This window comes from Drosophila melanogaster, chromosome 3R (genome assembly GCF_000001215.4).
Source record: "Drosophila melanogaster chromosome 3R".
Classification (NCBI taxonomy): domain Eukaryota; kingdom Metazoa; phylum Arthropoda; class Insecta; order Diptera; family Drosophilidae; genus Drosophila; species Drosophila melanogaster.
Genome location: NT_033777.3, coordinates 13,765,607 through 13,786,899, shown reverse-complemented (window position 1 = coordinate 13,786,899; position 21,293 = coordinate 13,765,607). Strand labels below are relative to the sequence as shown.

At 44.1% G+C, this 21,293-nt stretch overlaps 7 protein-coding genes and 1 long non-coding RNA gene across 15 annotated transcripts; 1 reads left to right on the top strand and 7 right to left on the bottom strand.

Annotated features, from left to right (window-relative positions):
- Nucleotides 1–316: 316 nt before the first annotated feature.
- Nucleotides 317–1,094, top strand: lncRNA:CR45590 (long non-coding RNA:CR45590). Its single transcript, NR_125160.1, has one exon. It is a non-coding gene; the product is annotated as a long non-coding RNA:CR45590 (long non-coding RNA).
- Nucleotides 1,095–1,223: 129 nt separating this feature from the next.
- Dip-B (Dipeptidase B) lies at nt 1,224–4,612 on the bottom strand. Of its 4 annotated transcripts, none has more exons than NM_169558.2 (5): nt 4,449–4,612; nt 4,059–4,205; nt 2,807–3,083; nt 2,641–2,739; nt 1,224–2,583 (listed from the first exon to the last, which is right to left on the bottom strand). In NM_169558.2, exons 2-5 carry the CDS (start codon nt 4,070–4,072, stop codon nt 1,447–1,449), a joined length of 1,527 nt encoding a protein of 508 aa, NP_731864.1. In that variant the 5' UTR covers nt 4,073–4,205; nt 4,449–4,612; the 3' UTR covers nt 1,224–1,446. The 4 variants fall into 4 exon arrangements, with proteins under 4 accessions (NP_731864.1, NP_650318.1, NP_731863.1 ...); NM_142061.3 differs by having other exon boundaries at nt 4,059–4,192; NM_169557.2 differs by lacking the exon at nt 4,449–4,612 and having other exon boundaries at nt 4,059–4,260.
- A 205-nt stretch (nt 4,613–4,817) lies between these two features.
- Nucleotides 4,818–5,936, bottom strand: CG9286 (uncharacterized protein). The gene is made up of 3 exons (NM_142060.4): nt 5,724–5,936; nt 5,536–5,662; nt 4,818–5,476 (listed from the first exon to the last, which is right to left on the bottom strand). Exons 1-3 carry the CDS (start codon nt 5,844–5,846, stop codon nt 4,833–4,835), a joined length of 894 nt encoding a protein of 297 aa, NP_650317.3. The 5' UTR covers nt 5,847–5,936; the 3' UTR covers nt 4,818–4,832.
- Nucleotides 5,937–6,104: 168 nt separating this feature from the next.
- On the bottom strand, nt 6,105–7,276 carry CG42375 (uncharacterized protein). Its single transcript, NM_001144576.2, has 2 exons — nt 7,113–7,276; nt 6,105–7,057 (listed from the first exon to the last, which is right to left on the bottom strand). Exons 1-2 carry the CDS (start codon nt 7,191–7,193, stop codon nt 6,896–6,898), a joined length of 243 nt encoding a protein of 80 aa, NP_001138048.1. The 5' UTR covers nt 7,194–7,276; the 3' UTR covers nt 6,105–6,895.
- On the bottom strand, nt 6,105–7,276 carry CG9288 (uncharacterized protein). The gene is made up of 2 exons (NM_142059.3): nt 7,113–7,276; nt 6,105–7,057 (listed from the first exon to the last, which is right to left on the bottom strand). The coding sequence occupies exon 2, from the start codon at nt 6,874–6,876 to the stop codon at nt 6,232–6,234; it is 645 nt and encodes a 214-aa protein (NP_650316.1). The 5' UTR covers nt 6,877–7,057; nt 7,113–7,276; the 3' UTR covers nt 6,105–6,231.
- A 306-nt stretch (nt 7,277–7,582) lies between these two features.
- On the bottom strand, nt 7,583–15,405 carry CG9297 (uncharacterized protein). 5 transcript variants are annotated; one of them, NM_176498.2, is made up of 14 exons: nt 15,251–15,302; nt 14,490–14,728; nt 12,882–12,965; nt 12,514–12,588; nt 12,163–12,447; nt 12,063–12,101; nt 11,731–11,808; nt 11,595–11,672; nt 11,441–11,518; nt 10,724–11,370; nt 10,344–10,665; nt 9,936–10,108; nt 9,192–9,647; nt 7,583–8,990 (listed from the first exon to the last, which is right to left on the bottom strand). In NM_176498.2, the coding sequence occupies exons 2-14, from the start codon at nt 14,548–14,550 to the stop codon at nt 8,574–8,576; spliced, it is 2,793 nt and encodes a 930-aa protein (NP_788675.1). In that variant the 5' UTR covers nt 14,551–14,728; nt 15,251–15,302; the 3' UTR covers nt 7,583–8,573. The 5 variants fall into 5 exon arrangements, with proteins under 5 accessions (NP_788675.1, NP_001262553.1, NP_788674.1 ...); NM_001275624.1 differs by lacking the exon at nt 15,251–15,302 and adding an exon at nt 15,323–15,405 and having other exon boundaries at nt 12,163–12,588; NM_176497.2 differs by having other exon boundaries at nt 12,163–12,588; nt 15,251–15,303.
- A 762-nt stretch (nt 15,406–16,167) lies between these two features.
- Nucleotides 16,168–19,351, bottom strand: Cht5 (Chitinase 5). The gene is made up of 7 exons (NM_142057.3): nt 19,218–19,351; nt 18,187–18,808; nt 17,916–18,039; nt 17,335–17,826; nt 17,091–17,276; nt 16,807–17,010; nt 16,168–16,527 (listed from the first exon to the last, which is right to left on the bottom strand). Exons 1-7 carry the CDS (start codon nt 19,219–19,221, stop codon nt 16,372–16,374), a joined length of 1,788 nt encoding a protein of 595 aa, NP_650314.1. The 5' UTR covers nt 19,222–19,351; the 3' UTR covers nt 16,168–16,371.
- A 445-nt stretch (nt 19,352–19,796) lies between these two features.
- Nucleotides 19,797–21,144, bottom strand: CG9312 (uncharacterized protein). The gene is made up of 4 exons (NM_142056.3): nt 21,017–21,144; nt 20,879–20,955; nt 20,463–20,794; nt 19,797–20,066 (listed from the first exon to the last, which is right to left on the bottom strand). Exons 1-4 carry the CDS (start codon nt 21,038–21,040, stop codon nt 19,864–19,866), a joined length of 636 nt encoding a protein of 211 aa, NP_650313.1. The 5' UTR covers nt 21,041–21,144; the 3' UTR covers nt 19,797–19,863.
- Between the last annotated feature and the right edge of the window lie 149 nt (nt 21,145–21,293).

Sequence of the window (21,293 nt, the reverse complement as noted above, 5' to 3'; positions counted from 1 at the left end):
TTGATATCTTACTGGGGGGCCAGGCGTCATGTCAGCTGCTTTGAACCAACATTCAATGCTACCTCACATATTCCAACAAAATCATTTAAATTAAACTACGTTAAGATCGCTATAATTTTACGTGTAAGATTTTTGACGATTTCTTTAACCACAAATATACGCCATACGGTTTTCCGCAATCTCAATACAAGCCCATAAAAATGGATGCCAATAAAATCGATTAATCATCTGCCGCATGAACCAGATTTGGCGGATAGTGGCCAGGAAGCGTCCAGGAACCAGTCCTGCCATAATCAGGTCAACTGATGGTCCGTTAAGTGGTCAAGAAGCCAGAAAGCCTCCCAAGACCAGAGATCTTCCCTCTTTTCTCCCACTTCTGTTGCTGCTGAGGCCTTCTTCTTGGTTCGTGCCGCCTTGGCAATAAATTCACACTAACGGATTGTAAATGGGAGACAAGTCAACGAAAAAGACTTTTGCGTTCATCAATAATAAGTACCGTTAGCCCGGTCAGAGTCCAAGTGTTCCGACTTGGCCAGATGACCAAAAGTGGCCAGTGTGACTGTCAATAAATTACCCAGAAGCGCACCCATCGCAGATGGAGAAAGAGGTTGGAACCAAGTTGGTATTGGTACGGGAGAACGGCCAAGAACGGGAAGAGGCCGCAGTCAGAAGCCAGAAGAAGGCCAACGGGAGCCAACGGTATATTATGCAATCACAGCATGAATGAGACACTCTTGACCGAGTTTCCAAAGCCAGGCAATAACGGTACCAAGACACATGCGACAGCTGACAAGCGGGCCCCATCCACATCCCCATCCCCCAACCAAGCCAATCCACGCCAAGTTGCTGGGCCAAGCTCCCGGGAACGGGGCCCAAAGCGAAGAGCATGGCCAAGAAGCGACTAACGGGTTCTAGGCTGTGGGCCAAGCTACAAAAAAAGAAGGCGCTGCAAAGCTGAAGAGAAAAGGCTGCGAAAGGGGAAGAGCAGGAGTACGAGCCATACCGTAGATGGCCAACAAGAGCTCGAAATGCAGGGCACCCGCCAATTATGCAAACAATGCAGCTGGGAAATGCAGTAATAATAAAAAAGAAATAAAAAAGACCGAATACCCACGCGGCTTTCTTGTATACTTAACAAATATATGTAGGGTGGTTATTCTCTATAATGGGATGATATAATGTTTATATTTCCATGTTGATGAATATAATGAGATATTTGCTTTGTAAGCTTAAGGAAAAAAACAAATCATTTTCACATTTATTTGTAAACGATTACCAAATTAGTGACATACATTTATGAATACAATCTGAACTCGGTTTTGCCTTTATTAAAAAACAGTGATGCAGTTAGTAGGATAATATTGTTGGTTAGCTAAGCACGTGGGTGTATAAGTACTGTTTGTGGTGATCGTGTACACATCCTCCTGAATATTAGGTGGACATGATTTACTTCTGCAGATGGGTCTTCACCAGGGAAACAAGAGGGGCAGCTGTGGGCATCGCTGGGTGCTCACCGGCACTGCCGGCGATATCAATATGGGTGTACTTAATGGGCAGCATTGAATCCAACCCGTGTTTGTCCAGTCCAGAAGCCTTAATCATAAAGGCGGCGGGCACCTGGTGACCGCGAGGAGTCCTCACCGACGGGGCATTATTGGCCTGCACCAAATCCTCGCCAATCACCTTTCCAGCGTTAAAAGAGAAGTCACTGGGACGGAGAATGGACACTTCGAAGGGCTCTCCGAAGGCCTGTCCAGCAGCCTGCAGTCTTCTGGCGTGATCCTCCCGATGGGCCACGCTGTTATCGATGGCAATCGACTGACCCTCACCTGCCGAGATGAAGGCGTGACCAGTCAAGGTGGCAATGGTGAAAAGATGCGGATCCGGGAGATTCTGCTCCACGACCAACTCCTTCATGCGGCACAGGGCATCGGTCATGCACATGCGACCCTCGGCATCAGTATTTCCAATCCTCACATGAAGACCAGCTCGCGAGGTGATAACCTCATCGGCCACGTAGCACTCCTCGCCCACGGAATTGCGCACCATGCACAGGGCAGCCACAACATGGATATCATCCGGTTGCAGTTGACTGACCACCTGCATGAATCCAGCGACAGCAGCCGCTCCACACTTGTCGCGCGACATACCGGCCATCACACCACCGGCCTTGATGTCAGCACCACCGGTGTCATAGGTAACACCCTTGCCGACCAGCATCAGAGTTTTTCTCGCCGGCTTTGGAGGCTTGTACTCCAGGAAAATGATGCGACCACGATGACGCTCCACTGCATCAGCAGCCCGGTTTACGGCGGCAAACAGGGGATACTCCTTCTGCAACACCTGGGTGTCACTGATCACATTCACGTTGAGCTTGTCGAACAACGGCTTGATGTACTTCTCCACCTGGATGGGCGTCATGCGCTCCGGGTCCCCAACTCCGATGTCGCGGGCCACAAAGCGACCGGCCTCCAGAATGAGAGCTTCCTGGAAAATAGCTTCGGCCCTTGGATCATCGATCTGGACACTGAGCGTGGTCACACGGGGGTCCTTCAAAGTTCCTGCCTCGCGCAATTGAATGGGCTAAAAAACGTGTTTTAGCACATTGATTGAAATAAAAGTAAACATAATCCATATTACCACATAAAGCTGCTCCAGAGCTCCCAGAACGGTGCAGAGTTCGACCTCGGGGAAGCGCTTAACCTTGGGCACAAACAGCAACGGCGTGTGGAATCCAGCCTGGCAAAGAATACATATACATTTTCTTTCATAATTCACACAATATGTATAGAAAAAAAAAACCCACCTTGAGAACCTTCTCCATGGACCGCTTGGCCGCCTCCTGGTAGCTCCTCACATCGTCGTAGTCGGTGAGCTCGGAGACGGGGGCATAGACCACAGGTTGATCCACGTTGGGCACCTTAAAGCAGGATATGCTGCTGTCGAAGGACTTGTCGAATTTGCGGTGCTCCTCGAAGGTGGCCTTCAGTTCATTGGGAACCGCATTGCGATCGATGATGCACAGGCAGTCGTTGCCGGCCAGACTCATCAGCTTGTTCAGCCGGAGGGTGCATGGTAGAATTCTGGAGGGGCACACGTAGAGTAGAGTTAAAGTGCGCAACGGAATCGTTATTGGTATTCATTAAGAAACATTTCTGGGTGTCAACTAAATGTGCAATAGCGTTTAATTGAATTGAATTTTATCACGTCACATTTGCTTTATTAACTGATGCAGTCGTTCATATTGCATAACAGCCTGTTGCCTTTGTATTTCAATTTATTATTTCAAAAGAAAATGTCCCCACTGTATTAGGAGCAACCATGGCCATGTTTCAGTGTGTTCCCCTTTCGTTTACCCTCATTCCTGGCGCTGGGCTTATCTTAACTCGAAGTGCTATAAAGAATCGCGATAAGCTTTCGAAATGACCATAATCACAAACCGATTTCCAATTTAGAAACAAGTGTACCAAGTATTAGCACAAATGGTGTTAAAGTACTTATTTAGAATATTTGTAATCTTATTCAAGTGTTTCTACTAAATACCAATCCTTAGGTAACTGGGTCTATAATATTTTGGAGAATAATCCTATGTCGCTGACCATTTAATTGTGTTATCTTTTGAAGTGCCCCATATCAAACAATAAAAGTTGATCTATATATATCTGTTTCCAGAAGTAGCAAGAACTCGTTATCTAAGTAATAATGATAAAATTAAGTGACCTCCCCCCTTTAACTTTTATACAGTATTTCGCCAAACATTGTTTTTATTTTGGGAAAAGATAAAGTTTGGAATTTTCATGACATCTATTCCTTGCCGGCAACTAATTAAAACTGATAAACGCTGAGATATGCAGTACTAAAAACATTCTAATTTCGTTTTGGAATTATGGGAAAGGTAAATAAGATAGCAATTGATGGATGCTAAGCGACTAACCCTCACTGTAAAAGATGGCGAATCTTTGAGAGCTTTTCCAATCGGTCGCTAAGCGGTGGCTAGATAACTGATCCGCGCTAACTTAAAACACACCCTCTAATAACTGTTGGTAATAAATACTCACTTTTCGATACCCATGATGAGTACTTTTTCGCAGGCAGCTCACGCGACTTGGTTGATCGGCAAGTGGGGCGTCACTGAACCTCCCTGATGGGAACAAAGCGCTGCAGCTGGAAACTGGAAACTTGGGAGCGGGATCTGGAACGGAAAGCTGGCGATAAGGAGCGATTGTGATAGCTCTCCGCGACGATTTGCAATGTTCTGGCTGGGTGGCCAAGCTTTTTATACATTTTACTAGCGAGCCGGGCTTTAGGTTTTTTTTTTTTAATTGCTACTTGCGTTTTCGAATGAAAACAAATCGCACGAGCGATGAATAATCGCCAGTATGCTCGCTATGTACGTAATTCTAGAACTCGGATATAACTTGTAAACAATAAAGGCAAAGTCTACTCACGTCGCTCGGTCTTCGGAATTGTTATTGTGGGTTCCTCTTGCCAGTCACGTCCACGGTGGATGCAGTTTCTGGGCCAAAACTAACCAGTGGCAAAAAACAAAGGAATGGCAACCAGGTTTTTTTTTCACAGTAGACCAGCCGGCATGTGCGAAGCTTTCAAATGCCGGCCAAGTGACAGCTGTTTGTGGTTTGCCCGCGTTGCCAATTGTCATAAAGGATGTGGAAAGCTTTCGGTTCGAATTTTTGATACTCTTTGTATGGGACTACAAAGAAATAGAAGCTTATCGGTCGTTAGAGACCGGACATTATTACTTCTTAATTAGATATTTGTCGGGGTGTTATATTAAGGCCAAATAACACAGCAGTTTTAAATGTAAAAAATATTTATTCGCCATTAATAAAGCGTTGTATATCGTCAATAAGCTGCGGAAGTTTTTTGGCCTCCAGGACCAGGAGTTTCCTGTAGGGCGTCATCACGGCATCGCCTTCCAGCCAATCGCCAGACATGCCCGAATCGGTTTCAGAGGCCATGGAATACTCGAAGGAGAACTTAGCCCGATCCGAAAGCAACTCATCCTCAGCGTTGGTGTACACGTCCTCGCCCGGTTTGCCCTTCTTCGACTCTTTCCTGTAGAACTTAACCAGCAGCAGCAGAGTGCCAAAGTCGTATTTCATTTTCTTGGCCTTGGCGGCTTCGATTTCTTGCTGCAAACTCTGCAGCAGTGGCACGGAGATCTGGGCAGGGATATTGATAAAGCGCTCGTTGATCAAGAATCCCACATGGCGCTGCTCGCTGTCTAGAATCTCCTTCAACTGCTGCTGAACCTCCGGAGAAGCGTGCGTCTTGGCGCGATCCAGTATGTAGGTCCTTAACTGGGCGATGCTGGGCTGATCCTTTTTGGCGGTCAGGTTCAGCACAGAGGTGATTCCAAAGATGGTGCCATCCTCGACCATGTTGTCGTCCTCCGTTTCGCTTTCGGTGCCCTCGTCGTCGCACTGGCAGATCACACTGCCTATAAAATTTTGGGCTGGAAACAAAAAAAGTTGTGCTGATAGATAGATCAAGATAGTACCTTGGAGTGCTCACCTATGATCAAATCCGCCATTTGGTTGCAGTTGATGTGGGCACGAAGGAATAGTCGCTGCAGGAGTTGAGAGATTCCCTGGGCATCGGGATCTACTGGAGCTCGTCCCTCAAAGTCGATTTGCACCTCCTAGCCGGATATTAATTTTGAAACACATTTGCTTTTCATATTTTGGAGGCACTTAGATTACCTCGTTTCCCTTATAGGCATCTGGATGCGGTTCGTCGTCGTCATCATCCTCGCTGGAACTGGAGACATCCTCGTTGGGGTCCACCTCCATGGTACTCAATTTCTTTTGCTTATTAGCTGACATTTTTAAGATTTAGTTAACGAATTTGGTTTTGTTTCGCTTCCACTAAATTGCCGCCCGAACAGCTGTTTATCGTCCACACGTGTTGCATTGAGTTGCCAACTATTACGGAGCGTGCTGTTAAGTGGGCAGAGTTCTGTAAATGCACCGGAGTTAACAGGCTGTTAAGAAATAAAATTTACTGGAAATTAAATAGTAGACCCGACATTACATTTGACCATAAGTATTAACAAAATTCACAAGTTTCAGAAAATATTATTTGTGGTTTACTGTCAAAATTATTATTATTTAAGTCCTCATTGACTTTGAGCAATATAATATATGTATGAATCATTAATTTAAAATACAAAGGCCTTATAGAAGAAGCACAACAAAACAAGGGTCAAAATCACGCCTGAATCTCCTTATTTTTGTTTTGAGCGTGGTCCCCGGTGGACTCAATTTGAGGTAGACCTTCGTTTTTCGATTTTAGGCGCTCCTCATACTGCTCCTGGGTTAAAAGACTCGCCTTGATTGCATCGCAGTTTTCGATTTTGGGCAGAAGAATGGCGAAGTAGCCGGCTCCCTCGGGGAGTTGCTCCAGAAGCTTTGGCTCCTCCACAATGGCGGTGTTCACCTCTACCAGCTTGCCCCGAATGCAGCTGGGCACCTTGTAAGTCCCTCCATTTGCTGTGGTGAGCAGTGCCAAGGTGGACTCCGCCTGTAGGATCATTCCGCCCTTTTTACCCTTTCCCTTGACCACATTCTGGCTGCGATCTACGTTCCCTATATCAAAGTTGACCGATGAGATGCCTTGAGCTAGAGCAGGGTGCTCGGGAGCCAGGCAAATCAGACAAATGCGATTGGAGTGGTAGAGCACTTGGTAGGGAACATCTCCCTTGAAGTAGTAATATCTGGTGAAAAAACGATCTACAACACTGGGGTAATCCTCCTGGAAGCTATCTGTAATGGGAGCTACGAGCTTCCCGCAGATCTCCTGCTCCTCGTGCTCGAAGTAGAATGGCTCCAGTGGATCATCTGCTTGTACTGACATCCTGGTTGATTTCTTTCCTTTAGTTACTTTCCTGCTGGAGCAACTTTTCCTTGTACTTCGCCTGACGTTCACGGGCTTTGGCGCGATTAGCGGCGGATCGGGCGATTCTCTCGCCTTTTAGGCACTTGACCACCTTGTCGTCAATGGAGTTGCACACGCCCACAAATTTTGCGAAGGCGTTCTGCAAGCAGAATTCGCATAAATCCCGGTTATAAAATAAAATCCCGGTTACTTACATTTTCGTGGCAGGCCTGGAGTTCCTCGATCAACTTGTTGCAAGCGGGCGTGTGCAGATGTGAGGAAAGATCCGTATGCATTTTCTCCTGATTCCGGCCGGGTTTATTGCCTTTCCACTTTCCTGATTCGCGTGTGTTGTCAAATTTTGTTAGGTAATTTGAACATATGTTTTAACAGAGTGGTATCATCATGGTCACCCTGCCAGCATAACAGATGCCAGATTTGAGCCAAAAATACTATCAAAAATACCGAATGTAAAATGTAATGAATGTAAAAATACACTTTGAAAAATTTTATTGATTAACTCTCTTGCTCTGAAGATGATTACTAAATGATAACGGATGATTGTTACATAAAAACTATTATAAAACAAACTAAATTGCCCTTTACTCATTTGTAATTTGTTTTCCGAAACAATAATACAAATCGTTTAAAAATCAACTGATTTTGAATAATAAAACAATCGATTGCTTGGGGTTTTCTGTTGTTTTTATTTATTTGTGTATTTCACCCGCTCTCACAGTTCATTTTTTACATAGGCTTTCAGTGTGTCAAATTGATTATTTGTATTTTATGTATAGGAGCTGATCTCGCTCGTCAACAAGATTATTTGTTCTATTTAAATAGGTTAAATTCATTATTATCGTCTTCACTGTTTGCTTTTATCAAAAAGTCTTATAAGCTACGAAAATTCGCCAGGGACAGAAACAAGAAACCAAAGAAATTATAACTTTACGAAATTCCATTTGCTCAAAACTCAAATCTCAGATCTCAAAATCAAAACTCTGCGCTGTTGTCCTTTACTATTTGAGGAAAGAAAAGATGAAAAAAAACCGGGAACATGGGAATTATACGCTGCTATTAGCCAATGAGGGGTCGGATTTTAGGGTTATGCTTTGTGGGTTAGAGGTCGTCGATAGTTCGTCTATTAGTTATTGCTCTCAGATTTGGGATAAGTGCTGATCTACTCGCCTAGAAAAGACTCTATGTTCCCTCTCTACTTGGATAAATATGAAATTATTTATTGTGTGTGTGTTTTGCTCTCGATATTGTATTAGTTTCCCTCTCATAAAGCTCTCAGTTCGGTTAAGTTGTAGTAAATTAAATGAAAATAAATATTTCCTGCAAGGCGGTTGAAATTGAAAGTTCTCCAAAGCAAAAGTTGCTTGTTTTTTCAAAACGCTCTTGCCTCCCTCTCTTTCATTTCGCCCTCTCTCTCACACACTTTATCCGGCTTTCTCTCTCTTTAGCTAAGCTATACCTCTCTCTCCTCAAACAATGTCCTTGTTTTTTGTCTTGCGCTGTTGTTCTCTACCGATTTCTGGGGGTTCTATAACATTTCTCCCTTCTCGATATTAATTCCCTATAGACGGTTTCCGGTGCCGATGTCACATTCTCTCTCTATCTCTCACTAAAACAAACTAAATGGCAGGTTTTCTCCTCTGGGAGGAGCCAACACCTCAACTCGTCCTCTTAGGCTCGGCCTGGCCTATGGTTCCATCCTGCTGTTGGGCCTCAATGGCGGCCAACGCAGCCTCGGACATCTTCTTGTACTTGCCGGCCAATTCGGGCAGTTCGTAGGCAATGGCCAGGTCCAGTTTGGTGATCGGACAGCCGCGGAAGTAGGTGCAGGTGTCCCTCAGCTTCTTGAACTCGTACAGCGGATTCAGGCGGAAGAAGTCGCGGTAGACTTCCGGATCCGGAAGATCGTAGCGCGAGATGTTCGTCAGTGTGGAGAGTCCCTCGTAGATGTGGTAGTTCTGCGGATGATCGATGATGTCATCGGCGATGCGCTTCTTGTTGCCAAACAGCGTCTTGTGGTTGTTGAACGTGTTCAGGTAGCAGTCCACCATCTTGGCGTGGTTGCGCACACGCACCTGTGAATGCAAATGGATGGATTTAATTTATTATCAATTCATTACAATAACTATAATAGGAAATGGTTTTTGAATTGATTATGTATGCTCATTTCTATCACATATTCAAATATTCACTGAAGGTTCTTATAACATTGCCCATTTACACCTTCTCTCAACAAAGTAATCGTAATCGTATCACGCATACGCCCGAGTACTCACCGCAAAACGACGTGCGCTGGCGATCTTGTGCTCGATGCGCTTGTCGATGGCTGTGCGCAGGTCGCGCAAGAAGGCGCGCTCCTGGGCGAGCAGCAGGCGGGCGGGAGCACCATCCTGGTAGGGATGGGTCCACAGCGAGGTGGTGTACATCAGCGGCGGCTGGGCGGAGGACATCAATGGCGAGATGTTCCAGATGAGGGCGCCCTGGACGCGCAACAACTCCTCGGGCTTGACGGTGTCTGCCTTGTTGAGGATGATGCGCGTCTGGTACTCGCGCCCCTTCAGCTGGTCGAGAATGGCCTCCGTCTCGGGGCCCACATCCAACTTGGCCGGGTCGTAGACCAAGAAGATGATGTCCGCCCGATCGATGAACCACTGGCAGGCGTCGTTGAAGGGGAAGACGCGGGACACTTGCTTGCGCACCTCTAGAATGCCGGGTATCTCGACGATGTTGACCTGAAAAACGCATCGTCAAGCGCTTAAATATAGTAATTCTCAGCCATTTTAGCTTTGCTATCTGTGTACTGTGTACTCTCTGCCCTGTTCCGCATTTAATTTATTAATAACAAAATTAATGCCCACAGCTTGTGTGCTAAAAGCTATAAATTCCGTTTGGCAGGTGGCCAGCTGTTTGCAGTTTCCCAATCGACGGGCTGCTGCCCTGGGCGACAAGTTAATGCTTAGCGGCGCCCATAAGCATCTCTCCCTGATCTGCCCAGCGAGATATGTTTGCATTTGGCCTACCTTTTCGAGGATCTTGCTCTTCATCTTCAGACCACGCAGGCGCTCCTCCAATCCCTGACCGAACTTCTGGAGGCCGGCAAAGGTGTAGTCCGCCGCCAGTTGAGTGCCGTCCAGAACCTCCGTCTCATTGCCCCACATCAGAATGTTGAAGTAGGCCGGAGAGGGTTCAGCACCTGTTGCGGGTCAAAGAAATGTATAAACAAATGTTTAATAGGAAATTGTATACAAATCATTTGCAACCGTCCAAATGGAAAATGGAATTTCTATACGGATTTGTTTAGAATATTTAAAAAAAAGAATGTAAAATACAAATTCAGCGGCAATATATGTATATTATAAGGAAATTAGATGTAATATATACATAAATAAATTTAATTACATAAATTTACCATTCATTTTTGTACTTACCAGTTCTCAAAGAGTTCGGCGTGTACTCATTGTCGGTCAGATAGTTAAGAATGGACGACTTGCCGCCGGACCAAGGACCCATGAATAGAATCAGTGGCTTTGAGAAGATCTCGGGATCGCTGAAGTGGCGGTTGCTCAGATCGCGATATTTGTACAGGGTCTCCAGGGGCTTGACAGCATTCTCGTAGATGCGCTTAATGTCCCGCAGGATGATCTCAGCAACGTTGTCGGTAGCCTTCTCACGGGCATTGAACTCCTCATCCAACTGGAGCAGTTCGGTGATGTGCTGGCGACTGCGTCGGTTCTCGGGAATGTGTCCTTCCTAAAAATTATAAATTAATTATTATTAAAATACTATATACATCTTTGTAGAGATTTACCCAAAGAAGCTCATCCTCTGGCTTGGTGTCATCATCATCATCAGCGGCATCTTGTGCGCCATCGGTTTGTGGTTCATCTTCCTGTGCTTCCTCCTGGACAGCTTCGGGTTCTTTGGGAGCGGCTTCAGGCTGCACAGATTCCTCCTCAGCCTCAGCCTCCTCAACTGGTGCTGGCTTTTCCTCCTCCTTCGCTTCCGCAGATTCGGCCTTCTCTTCTTCCTGCTGGACTGGTTCGGGTTGCACTTCCGCTTCTGGTTCCACTACCGGTTCCGGTTCGGGTTCCTGAACAGCTTCCTGCTCGGGCTCCTCTTCTTTCACAGCCTCAACTTCGGCTTCCTCTTCGGCAGATGCCTCCTTGACGATTTCTTCCTCTACGGGAAATTCTTCGGCGGGACTTGGTGGAGCCTCAATGTCCAGAACAGGAGCAGCATCCACTTCACGTTTGCTTCGCTTCTTGACCGCCTCCTTGTCATCCTCATCATCGTCGTCATCATCATCATCGGCATTCTCACCGCTATCCTTGTGATCGTGTTCATTGGGAACTCCATCGCCATCCACATCACCGTCGTGCTCGTTCAGGATGCCATCTCCATCCAGATCGTCATCCTTTTCATTTGGCACACCATCACCATCTAGGTCTTCATCCTCTGAAATGGTTAGGTTTACATTAAGATTACTAAAACAGTTTTTAGCTATTCTAAGTCAATATATACATACGAGAATTGTTGGTACCATCGCCATCCAAATCGTCGTCCTTTTCATTCTTCACGCCATCTCCATCAAGATCTTCGTCCTCTGAAAATAAAAAACAAGTTCAAATAAAAAATGTTTTATAATAATTCAAGACTTTTTATGCTATAATTATTCTTACCGTGATTTACTTTGCCATCTCCATCCAGATCCTCGTCTTCGTCATTTTTCACTCCATCACCATCGAGGTCTTCATCCTCTGTACATTTAAATTTTTAATTAATATTTAGCCTTTAAAAATATGTCTGTTAACCCACCGTGATTTATTTTGCCATCACCATCGAGGTCATCATCTTCCTCGTTGGGCACACCGTCCCCGTCGAGATCTTCGTCCTCTGAAATATTTAAAAAACTAGTGAGAGACTGAAGAAACATAAAAATTCGTTCATAAGTAAGCTAAAATGTTGAAATAAACAACGAATTATAGCGCAAAATAGCTTCAATCTGAAATAATAAATGCGAATAGTTTAGAAATTAAACTGCAAGTAATATCAGATAAAAATAAACCTAAAAACCAAATATACAAAGCGTATAAATGAAGCTATATAAATATACAACAGCAAATATTAAATATAATTTATGGTCCTACCATGATTTGGAGTGCCATCACCATCTAGATCATCATCCTCTGTGAGATAAAATCTTAGATGAGAGCATTGTAGGTGGATCAGGAGTACCATGATTCTTACCGTGATTTGCCTTGCCATCGCCATCGATGTCTTCGTCCTTGGAGTTGGGCACACCATCCCCATCGATGTCCTCGTCCTTGGAGTTGGGCACACCATCCCCATCAATATCGTCGTCATCTTCATTCGGGATGCCATCGCCATCGATGTCATCATCCTCGTCGTTCGGTATGCCATCTCCATCGATATCATCGTCCTTTTCGTTCGGAATGCCGTCCCCATCGATATCATCGTCCTCGTCATCGGGTATTCCATCTCCATCCAAATCGTTGGCACTTTTCGCGTCCTCTGTGGAATCCAATTCGACAGTTTCAATTTCAATCGTATCTTTCTCATCAACCGCAGAATGCCCACCATCATCGTCGTCATCGTCGTCGTCCCCACGTGGCTGATCGGATTGCAGTTCTCCAGATCCATCCCTGACACCATCTGAAATCGTATGAGTACTCCGATAGATTAATAAAAAAAAATTAAATGGCTAAAAGGATTTTCATTATATTTTAAAAAGATATGACGTTGATTTGTAGCTATATGTTAATTGGTCTATTAATACAATTTATTAACACGTACACGTGTATGAATGTTGATGGTTGAGTTTTTTAAAACATGGAAATTTTAGGATGAATCATTCAATTAAGGAGCAGATTTAATAACTATATTATTAATTCATAAGATGGTTTTAACGCAATTGAAATTCTTCAGATACTCAAGATAGCCCTTACCTGTTTTCAATTCATGAATAGCCTTTTCAATGTAGGGTCGACATTCTGATTCGCTTGGTCCGACATCGGCATTGACAAACCCAACTGAAAATCGTTAAAGAGAACATGACAGGTCAATTTGTAATACGAGTATATCCAAACATACAGCCCAGATATCGGAAAGTCCAAGTTATTTCCAACCGCCCCATCCTAGAACAATGGTCGCACTTTCTCGGTTTGATGTCACCGCCATCAACGAGGTCATTCTATCTGCTCAAACTTGACATTATTTATGGTACTCGTCGAAAGCAAACATACACACTTCGGAATATATATATATATGTATGTGGCGGATTTATGAATTTTATTTTTAAAAGATGAAAACTCAAACACATTTTGCCAGTTTGTGGATGAGTAAATTTCTATACCATTCAGTTGGCTGCTCGCCCACTTTGGCCTTACTTCTTCAGTTTTTGTTTCTTTTGGCCACCTTACTGCTCCGAAAAATCCGGATGCGGGGGCGAACCATTTGCAATGGAACATTCTATTCTCTTTCCACAGCATTTGCTTTTTGGTAATGGAAGGTCGCGTTTTGAGTGATTGGTGGACTGAAAGTATGGTAAGGTCGCTTGGCTAATTACTTTGGAATTTTCAGGCACTTGGGACAAATGTCGTCGAGAGATTAGAGGGATATTCGTACATATATCTGCCAACAACCTGAGCTCAATTAATTGCGATTTAAATGAGTTTGCCTATCAGTTTTCAGTGTGCAGTTTGCTTGTCGGCGGATAATTCTTTTGATTTATTTCTGGGCGTATGTGGGCGGAAGCTATTTGAGCAATTTCGTATTTTTCATTGCTAACCGCATTGATAGAATTATTTATACAAATTTCGCCTGCCAACCGATTGCCAGCCTGCATATTGTGTTTATGTTGCTGCAATCGAGCCCATCTTAACCCATAATATATAGTACACGGCATTTGTGCCGTTGCTCATTTATCATTCAATTTTTTCTTTTTCTTTACTGTTTTGCAAACTTGAGCAAACCAAACAAAATATATAGAGAGACATTTCGCACACACAGGCGGGAAAATAGATAAATGGAAAGCACTCGCTGAGCGCAAATAAAATAACTTAAAAATATCTAAATTTAAAATATTACAAACGATGACAACGATGAGCGGCCAAGCGCAAAAATTCTCAGTTCTCTTAAGAAAAAAAAAATAGGAAAAATCGGCAAAAGTTATACATCTGTATCTGTATCTGTGCTGCCACTAGTTGGTTGGCCAAGTCAAGTGTACGGGGCTATACTAATATACCAATGCTCAAAGTGTCGTCCACTGACGTTTGCAGACACCAATACCGACCCGAAAAAAAAGAAATAGAGAATGTATAGAGAACGCACAAACTCAGGCAAATATTTTTAAACGTATATATTAATACATATTTTTTTCAGACTCGTTTCTTCTGTTTTTCTTGGCTTTTTGTTTTAAAATTGCATAATGCCTGCCCAGGCTGTGTGAAAAACTGTCAAGATATTCGAAAAGTGCCAACTCGCCCTTTTGCCTTATATAACGCGGGGAGGAACTGGGGGTAATACACTGCAAAAAACATTCGAAGTGTACTTACCATTATTGGAAACGGCGATTAACGTTAGTCCCAGTAGGAACCAAATGGTTAGCCGCCCCATAATAATCAACACAACAAATTATCCTCGAGTTTCCAGCGTGGTTAGCACTTTAGCCACGTCATAAATCCTCCTTACAAGTTTTCCGTAATTATGAATAATTAGGGAAAATTAGAATTAACACTTTTGCTCGTATTCTGCATATATATGCATCCGCTATATATGCGCTCGTTTAAATGCACTAAATGAAAAGGATGAAGAATTGGGAAAACCAACGATTATTTAAGGCCAGAGAGCCAATGGATGAATGAATTGGATATATATGTGTGTTTTTTTGGAAGTCCGATGGATATATATAAGTATCTGAGTAGGTATTGAATTGGGTTCGCACAAATTTTGTCACAGTTTCAGTTTCCAATTTTGCACTTGTTCGTTATTTCATTCACTTTGCAGATCGATGGATTTTGATTTAGAATTAAATATCTTAGATTATGGATTTAGAAAGTTTTCGCGCTGCCGTTGGCAAAATTTAACCAACAATCGTCGGCTGGGTAATCCTTAGTGTCCCTTTCGACGATTGTTAGCCAAATAATTTGCTTATTTCTGGCCGTCGTGGTCGTCTTTTCTTTTCGTTTGGGTCGTCTGTGCACGTCGTGTGCGTGTCGTTTTTTGAACAGGGCAGCTCGAATTTTCCCAACACCTATCACATCTATTTTCTATCTAGTCTGAATGTCTGAAGGAAGGAAATTTCGGTTTGCCGTACACGAGTATACGAGACGATCTCTCCCGGTCCAAAACCAATTCGTAACTCAACATGCATATACCATGAATTTACCTTGTGACCGCGAAAATTATTCGATTTTGATATTTTCGTAGCACGAATTTTTGTCAAAAGCACACACAGTTGAGTGAGTGAGTGGCTTTTCACATTCGCCTGATTTGAATTTTCATTTTTATTTCGGTTTCCTCTCGCCGGGTGGCGGCGCTCTCTGCCGGGATTTTGGGTACAACCCGGCGGATACGTGACAAAAAACCTTTGAGGAGATTAATGGGTTTATGGGAAATGGAAATTATTTTCAACATTTCTGAAATATATTATTACCAGTTAGTAAACTTTAATTAGATATTGATGATTAGATATTTTCGTAGCTCTAGATCACTTTCTCTCTCGGCACTTTCGTTTTGGAGGAATGTTTAATTATAGACAATGCGGTGCTCATTCCGCAAATTACTCAGAGCATCTTTTGAGCCAAAAAGAATATTTCGAAATCAAAGCGTTGGCCCCTTTGCGATTTGTTTCGTGTCACAAGTGCTTAGGTTCCATTTCCCTCAAGCTCTCCGCACATGAGTTGAGATTATGAAAACCAAATGTTAGGGATTGAACTTATACATTCCGCTGTAGCATTTATCATTGCTCGCTTATATGGTTGATTGCACCAACAGCTGTTCGTTGGTTGTGTTCCAAGGCTAAAAGTTCTGGTGCAGCCCACCTCACTTCGCCGCGGACAAGTGCAAATCTGTCCCAAGTCATTGCGTTTATTAGCCTAATTAGAAATGGCAAGTCCCCATCTAAAATTGCGGCAGGCCGGGGTGCATTACGTATGCGTAATGGTTATGTAAGACACGATCTGCCTCATCGGGCATTGTTTTATTCTCGAAATGATGGCTCATACATCTATTGAACGGCTCATTTAGTTCTTGGTTTATTGGATTTTAAAATCATATTTATTTTTATGGTTTTCGTCTCGTCTGGTCTACTTTATGACCCTTAGATGCTATTCATTTTAAATACTTAGATACCTAGTTCTAAGTATTACTAGACATATTCCAAACCTATGCTAAAATTTTTCGTTTTAAATAGTTTATGCATATATTTTGGGACAGTTAATGGGCCTCGTTGCCCTTCTCCTTGTTCTTCATTCGACTGCAGTAGTAACGGTCGCTGTTCTCGATCCAATCGCAGACATTCAGGACCGTGTGGAAGGCCGTTCCCTCCTTGCACTCGAATTCAACGGGCTTGCCATGGACACAGCGGAAGTACTGTGGAAATTTTGGAAATATTGTTTTTAAATACGATTTTTTCAGTTTTATAATTAAGTGTTTGTGCTAGAAAATAAACGTATTCCAAAAAACACATTTATTTGTATCTATATTGAACATTTAAAATAAAAGGCCAATTCATTTCATGGCAACAATATACATTTTAGTTTGGTAACCGAAATAAGTCATCCAAATACAAAATACATACCATCGCCTTGAAGTATGCACTACTTTTTTCAAACTATTAGCTCTGAAGAACTTCTTATCCTAAATACTAACCTTTCGGCAATTGGGATGTGGTACAAAGTCACGGTTGGTACAATCGATCTCGTTGGGATCGAACTGCGGTCCCATAGGCTGCTCGGGATCAGTGGGCTCCACTGGATCCACTGGGTAAACAACTTCTTCTGGCTCCTCAGTGCTCTTTTCCGGAGCAGGAGTGGTTGTTGTGGTGGTTGTTGTCTTCTTTGGCTTTTTGGGCTTCTATAGAAATGATATAAATATTAAATATTAAAATATTAAAGAAAAACTTTATCTATAATATAAAACCAGTTAAGCTTTACCTTTGTGGTTGGCTTCGGAGTGCTACTGCCAACAGTTGGAACAGGACCTGGAGCGGATGTTGGGCTCAATGGACTTGAAGTTGGCTTCGGTTTTGGTTTTGGCCGCTTGGTAGTGCTAGTAGTTGGTGCCACCACTGCGCCCTCATCTGGATTTGGCGGTGTTGCTGGCGGCTTTGCCCACTCAGGCTGCAAGCGATTTAAGCTAAGTTATTAGACCATTTAATAGTTACTGATATAGTTTTACCCTTGGTGTTGTCTGCCTTGTAGGTTCCGGAACCCGATAGTTCTTCATGTTGTCGTACAGGATTTGCGTTAGGCCGTTCTTCCTGCCGCACATTCCATGGAAGTCGTCCATATCTATGGCCCAGGTCATGGCACCAGCGTATCCCCGCTGCTTGATAAAGTCCATCTTGATCTGTATGGATGCCTCGTTCTCGTAGCCCACCCACTGTGTGTCCTTGTAGGTGTAGGGCACCATGCCAGCGTCATCCCACTCTACCGTCCATCCCTTGGACTTGTCCATCACCTCGGTGCAAATTTCGTAGTAGGCCAGAAAGCCGCTGGCATTCGTGTAGGGACCCGGAGCTCCGCCGCCTGCCTCCTTATTGATGTAGGTGCCCATGTTGTAGTTCTTGTTCGAGTTGCTCAGCGTGAACGTCCGACCGTAGAAGGGAACACCCACCACCAGCTTGTTGGCCGGGCAGCCCATCTCCTCCCACAGCGCAAGGCCGTCGTTCTTGAATGGCGACGATAATTAGTTTGGCACCAGAATCGAAATCCGTCCCATCCTCCCCACATGTTTTTTTTTTTTTTAATCACACTTACCACATTCAGTTTCTCGTAGGCGTATTGGTCGTGCTTTCGCTTATAGAGTGGACTGTGCACATCGGCGAATCCGGCCCAGTTTCCTCGCAGGTCATAGGTCATGGCGTGAATGGCATCCAGCGCTCTGCAATAAATCAAAGGGAATACAAGTTTCTGGATAGATATGGGGATTTTGATAAGTTAACTTCTTCTAGCTGACTGCCCAGAACCATGATAAATATATTTATATATATCTAAGGGAAATAAAAATAAAGAAACGTATTCAACTCACTCGCACAATTCCGGAACGTGGTAACCTTCGTTCAGCCGGAACTTGGCAACGGGCACCGCCATGGTGATTTCCCATCCGCGACCCTCGCGATCGAAGGCACGTCGCAGTTCCTCAACAAAATAAAGGAACTTGTCCTTATCCCCATAGTTGCCACCGCGATCCGTGGCTCCCGGATACTCCCAGTCCAAGTCGAATCCATCGAAGTTGTACTGCTTCATAAAGCGTACCACACTGCGTATGAAACTTTGCCGGCGATCGCGAACAGCCACCATTTGTGAGTACTTGGAGCCACCTTCCGCCCAGCCACCCACTGCTATCTCGAGCTTCACATTGGGATTAGATTTCTTCAATTGTGTAAACTTGCTGAAGCCACCCTGATCCACATCCAACTCAGGATCGATCACCAGCACATCCCAGCTCTTATCGTTAACACCAATAAAGGAGTAGATGATGTGGGTGCACAGGTCGGCGGGCACATCCTCCAATCCATAGCGACCGATTCCAGTTCGATACACGGCCCAGTTGCTAAAGTAGCAGACGATGCGGGAAGCCTGGTCACTGGCCACAGTGGCAGCTGGCCAGGAGCACAGCACTCCCAGGAGTAGGAGCGGAATATATCGAACTAAAAGGAGTTGTGGTAAATAAGCGGCAATGAAGAAGGTATAAATAGAACACGTTTATAAAGATATGAATTTAATGGAAGTGCACTCCTTGAGAGTTTATGAACCAAGTAAGTATTGTATATTGTTTATTTTAAGCACATCATCCTTGGACTTTTCAGGAATACAACAGCTTGTTATGTTCGTTTTTGTTTTCAAATAAAAGAATCGTTAAAGCCTCTCCCGTTGCCCGTTAAGACTTGTTTTTGAGATCGACGTGACGCGCATTTTTAATTGAATGTAGTTCGAGTCTCTTATCGTTCCAGTGTGTTAGGTCTTATACTTTTGGACCGGCTAAGGTTATGTGTCCATAACGCTGCACGCCTCAAGTTCATTCACCGATTTGCACTTTGTATGCACAGTGCGGCTTACCCATTTCTAAATGCTCCTCCACGAAACGACGATCCGGCGAAGAATTGAATATATAACTATATATATACTATATTGTGAAATCGGGGGAATCTCGAGACTTCTGCGTGCGACGCGCGTTTGGCGTCAAATGACAGTGAAGCTCTCGATCGGCTCGACTTTTATAGTGGGAGTCGGTCTCGAAACACTCTTTTTTTTTTGCAGTCCGGTTCTTGGATTGCGCCTTTGTTCCTGCGTAGAGTGCGTGAGAGGTGCGATTCTCCGAAGAATCGCAACTTTGCGGGAATGGTCGCGGGTAGGAGTGGGGCAAAGTGGGGCTTTTGTTTTGTTTCTGCTGACTGAGTGTGCTCAATTCCAGATCAGTTTAGCTGGTAGGTTGTCTTGCCACTTTCTTTCCGTTTGTTTTGCATTCGCATTTTGTGTTACTGTCACCCCCTGCCGTTGTTTATGCTCTAGAATTACCATATATTTTAGCGCAGACAGCCCTAAAAGAAGATCCCTGTAAGTGGCCTGGATATGGTTACGCTGTGCGCATCCAGGCTTCGCCTGGCCGATTATAATGGTAATGGATAGATAACTTGTGGTTTGGCTAGCAACTTTAATGTCACTTTAATGCATAAGATAGAATGGAGCCTTAGGTCTAGGTTCGTCAGCCGATGCGTATGTCGATGGCCAAGGGTGCCTCTTCGGTGCTGGAAGAGGTGGGTGCCAAGGTAGTCGATCTGGTGGTGCTGGTGGTTGTCGTGGTGGTGGTGCTGGTGCGTGAGGAAGGCGTTACTGGAGCTGCGGGTGGTGGAGCTAAGCTGCTTGAGCTCGCTTGCTTTGTAAGCTCCTTGATTCCCCCTTTATTTTCTAAAAGGAATAAGTGTTTTGATAAGATGTGAAGTTTTAATGGATTTGTAAGTATAATATGTGTAATACATAATTGGATACTCTAGATGAGTAAATGATTCAGATACACAAAATAAAGTATGTTAACATTGTCATTAAAATTAAAACAAACACTTCGCGCTCTATTTTTATTTACTCTATTATATTTACCCTAAAAACTTGACAAACATTGTTATCAGAGAGATAGGAAAAGAAAGCTGTAGACCAACTTGAAAAATAAACAAGTGATGGTGTAATAATTTCTTTCAACACTTTGCAATATACCAACTTTAATACTCTGACCCGATCTAATTTAAATATTTACCAAAACAAACTAGATACAAAAATATAAAATTTTTGTACAAAAATAACACTTACCTTCAAAAGGCTCCAGTGGCGCTTCAAATGGCCGCCGGTGCTCCTCATATTCCGGTGGTCCAAAGGCATTTGGAAACGGTTGGAAGTCATGTGGCTCGAATCTGTGGTGGTGGCCTTGGGGAGGTGGTCCTCCATGCTCAAATCCAAACCCGAATCTGGCAGGGTGATGGCAGTCTGGACCCGGAAAATGGTGATCCCAGTGCCGCTTATGGTGTCTGTGCCCATGGTAATTGCCATCCTCGTGATGGCGACGATGCCGATTGTGCTGGACGTGGACCTGGCTAACAACGGGCGACGATTCCTCGGCCAATAAATCGTCACTGGTGAAGGCACTGAAAACCGGAGCAAAATAACAAAGGGGAAAAAACCAGGTGAAGTGAAGAGAAAATACGGGACTAACAGATACGGATACTGACGCATTCTCGATGCCTGGGAACGGAGCAGCCTGGAGGAGCTGCAGACTCTGGGTGCTTATCACAGCGAACAGCGCCAGCTGGTTGAAATATGCGATTGAAATGGGGTTGGGGCCATCAATTTACGCTCTCTGGACTTACACGGGCGGCAACTGAGGCTAACATACTGCTATTCTGGATTCCTTGGACAACTGCACCACTTTAGCCGTATATATCTTTCGTGGAACGTTTCGCTTGAACCTCGCTCTTTAGCCGCACAAAATCGACTAAATCTCGCGGGTCGAGTCACTTTATTCCGCACAATTAATACTTGGACAATGTCGCATGTCGGGGTTTTTTTTTATCTGCTGCTCCCTTAGTCACTCAGATTTTGAGTTACTTTTGCGCGCATCATCGCCGCTCAACGCCATAAACCTGA